Consider the following 4,036-nt stretch of genomic DNA (forward strand, 5'->3'; position numbering starts at 1 on the left):
GGCCTTGGCCTTGGCAGACCCTGCAGGCACCCCGCGCCCCCAGCGGCCCGGAAGGAAGAAGGGCCCGAGGTGTGACTACCGGGTGTCCCCAGACCCCACGCATCCAGAGGAGGCCCCGGCCTACCCTTTTGTGTGCTGGGTTTTTCTCCCTCCTCCAATCCAGTCCGGAGGAAAACGCCCGAACAGGCCCGGCCTGGAGGGGTGGGCAGGGACTGCCCGCGTGAGTGCCTCTCGGGCACCCGACCCACTTCTCCCCTCGTGTCTCCAGGTATCATCGGGCTGGTCGCCTTGTACCTGGTGTTCGGTTATGGAGCCTCTCTTCTCTGCAACCTGATCGGATTCGGCTACCCAGCCTACATCTCGTAAGTGGCTCCACTGAGACCCACCAGCCCTCTTCTTCCCCAACCTGCGCTGCGGTCTAGACGGTTTCCCTGGGAGAGAAGTAAAAGTACTGGGGGACACTCTTGACTACCTAAGGGTATACGTTTTCAAGCCGTAACGTGATCTCTCATCTCCTGATGCCTCGCCATGTTTTTCATCAGGTTATACTGCTGGGTGTGTACCTCCTAATGGATGCACAAGTACGGAAAGTGTAACGCAAGCATCCCCTCCCACTCTTTACCAACAGATAGAGCGCTGATTCATTCTCATTAATAATTAGATTTCGTGGGGTTTTCACTATATGTTTATGGACCCAGAAACCAAACCCATTGCCATCTGTTTGATTCAGATTCATAGTCAGGGTTTTATGGGAGCAAACAGGCTTATCATTTTCTTGTGGGGGCAGCTGGTGGGTGAGTCTGACCTGTGACCTTGGCCTTGCATTAATAGCCCCAAACCTAACCCACATCACCAGGGCTACTTATGTTTATGTACATAAACAGTAAAATCCTATCAGGATTTTCTTAATTCAGACACTGGTGAAAGTTTTGTCTTCCTGATTATAAAAAGTCTTGCTAGTTATTACAGGCAACCTTGGGAAATGTTGGCCTTATAAAAACAAAGTATAGCCTTGGCCTATTGCTCCTTGGTTATATATAATTTGTTCCTATAATTAAAGTAAATTAAAAATGAATCTTACAAGATTATACTCTGAACCAGTTATCAGTTGAGGTGGTTGTAAACTACTGTGTTTAGTTTGAAAATAAGCGGCAATTTAATTTTCCTATTCATCCAAATAGGAATTTGTCCCTCCCCACAAGCAAATTTTATTTACTCTACAGCTCTTTCTCAAGAAAATAGGTATCTGCAACTTTTCTCAGCCATGGGGATAAAAATAAAGTGATAAATTTTCAGCTGGGAGACTAAAACATGTGTAACACTTTGTCTATCACTGGGCAGGCTGGAATTCAACCTAGTCTATGAAGGGGAGGGAGGAAACATGTTTTAAAAGGGTTAAGTTCAGATTTGCACAATAAATGGCCAGTTGCATAAGTAGTGACTATTACTCTGGTCCAGACATTTAGTGGCTTCCCTTTGAAATCGGAGATCTCAGTCTTCAAGTCGAGGCCAGCTTTAACCCTCCCCCGCATGACCTGCTAAAGCACCATCTGAGTTTTCTGTGCATACCAGAGGGTCCCCAAGGGAGACCAGGAAAAGTGGTTTGGTACGAGAATGGTAGCTTTCCATAAATGTAATCAGGGGTGGTGGTCAGGGGTGGTGGTGGTGGTGGTGGTGGTGGTGGTGGCGGCGGTGGCGGCGGCGTGTGGTGTGTGGTGTATGGTGTGTGTGTGTCAGGCTGGTAGACAATCCCGATTCAGAATAGCTTGCACATCAGTATTTGTGATAACAGGAAGAACAACCCAGTCGTACATTCTTGTACTTTTGTGTTTGTGTTAACATTCATGCAAGTAAAATCTTGTGGGAGGAGTCACTTGAAAAAAGTATTTGGAAGCATTTCATAGATTTCTGCTTTAGATGCTCTTGATTACATTTATAACAGATCTGGGGTGATTATTTAGTAACTGCTTATTTGGTTGCTTACATTATGTCAAGCAAGTACCATATATACTTGAGTATAAGCCCACCTGAATATCTTCTGAGGCACTTAATTCTACAACAACTGCATAAAAATGTGCAGAAAAACTTGGCTTATACTCAAGCATATGCGGTGATATGGTTTGCTTTTAAAAAATCCTGAATAACATTAAAACTTTTTCATTCACATTGGCTGAAAAATAATTATTTGGTATAGAATTTTATGAGATGGTATATAACTTTCTCTGTGTGATTAGTTATCTGTGTGGGCTTTGGAAAATTCATTAACTGTTTTTAGTTATGATGTGTAGCTCCATGTATATCTGGAAGTATAAGCTGTGAGTACAAGGATGTGCCTCTTGATCTGAAGTGGATTAATTCTAACAATATATATTTGTAGTCATATTTTAGAATAATTTCAAGCCAGCTAGTTTTTAGTTTCATTGCATCTGTATAGTCACTCTTTTATTTATTTTTTAATCTAGTCACATGCAACCATTTATTTCTTGTGTGTGCTGCTGAGTATCTCCAGTGTGTAGAGACTATCTGGCAGAGTACAGCTGCCCCACAGGGCTTCCTGGGTGTTATAATCCTGACGGGAGCAGATCACTCTGCCTTCCACAGAAGTGGCTGGTGAGTTTGATGCATCAACCTTTTGGTCGTTAGCCTGCCATTTAACCTCTGCACTACCAAGGGCATTTTTTGGTTTACAAGAAGCTTTTTACTAAACATTATGAAATGGTAGAGATAGAGAAGGTCAAAATTTTTAGTGGAGCTGGTAGGTGGATTTTACATATGTTTGAATTGTTCTATCCACAGAGAAGATTTTTTTCCCCCTTTGGGTAACATGGAAGTATGTAAGTATATACATTTCATCGTTTTCTATATTTGAAAGCCAGGAAAGTGACCATTTGTTGTTATGTGCCATCAAGTCAGTTCTGACTCTTTGAAGCCCTTATCTGTGTACAATAGAACAAGTCACTGTGCAGTCCTCCACCATCCTCACAGTGTTTGAGCCCAAAGTGCAGCATTGTGTCAATCCAGCTCATTGGGGTCTTCCTCTTTCTCACTGCCCTTCCACTTTGCCAAGCCATGACGTCCATTTCTAGGGACTGCTTTCTCCTGACAACATATCCAAAGTACATGTTATAAAGTTTTGTTATCTTCACTTCAGAGTAGCACTCTGGTTGTAATTCTTCCAAGACAGAATTATTTTTTTGGCATTTTTTTGTTGTCCCATGGTACACCTTAATAGAGAAAAATGCAGCAAATAGTATATAATGAGTATGTCTCGATTATTTGTAGGATGCTTCCTTTTGTTAGACCCAACTCTTTCATTTTAAAAATAAATACAGGATTCTATGAGCATTAGGCATGTGTTGGTATGAACTTGCTGGCACACATGACAATGACTATAAGGGGGAAAAAATTGGGGTCCCTAGCTGGCACAAATGTACTCAGTTCTAACCTAAAGATTGACTATTTGTACCTACCCAGTGATACCAGAGAAGAAAAAGTCTGGTGATATACTTTTGATAAGCGTATAGGCCGGAAAACTCCAAGGAAGTGTACTCTGTATCACCCAGGGTCAACAATTAACAATAACAAAAAATTTAAAAAAATAACAAAAAGTGACTATAAAGGAGCTAAATAAAAGTGAGCCTCTGTGGATTCTTGGATTTTCTTAAAACATTTGTCCTTAGCCGTTTTAGGTAACTCATTTGGGATATGACTCAAGCTTTGCGCCTTTTAAAGGATCCTTAGACTTTTTACAATTTTTAAAAGATTCTCCCTTGCAGTCAGGATTGAGAACCACTTCCACGGAGTTGCAGCACTCGCTGTGGTTTTTGCCCTGAAGATGGGGTGGGAGGGAGAGGAAAAGGCTTGCTAACTTGTGAGTAGCCCTCTCTGCTTTTATGGAGGAGGCTCAAGGAGAAATGGGATTGTATGCACTATATAAATCATAGAGGCCTTCTGTTAGATAACATTTAGGTAACACATGTTATATTGGTCTAATCCCACCCATTCATTGTTTAATTGATGTGAATTTATCACTTAT

General features: G+C 41.9%; 1 protein-coding gene across 1 annotated transcript in view; it reads left to right on the forward strand.

The window, feature by feature from the left end:
* REEP5 (receptor accessory protein 5) overlaps positions 1 to 4,036 on the forward strand; it is a 66,346-nt gene that overhangs the window by 11,234 nt on the left and 51,076 nt on the right. Inside the window, exon 2 of the mRNA XM_045285059.1 lies at positions 108 to 362. Coding sequence (XP_045140994.1) covers positions 108 to 362 — 255 coding nt within the window. The remainder of the gene's footprint in view (positions 1 to 107; positions 363 to 4,036) is intronic.

Source organism: Echinops telfairi, unplaced genomic scaffold (genome assembly GCF_000313985.2).
Source record: "Echinops telfairi isolate 266 unplaced genomic scaffold, ASM31398v2 ScPeMD7_7469;HRSCAF=8507_1, whole genome shotgun sequence".
NCBI lineage: Eukaryota > Metazoa > Chordata > Mammalia > Afrosoricida > Tenrecidae > Echinops > Echinops telfairi.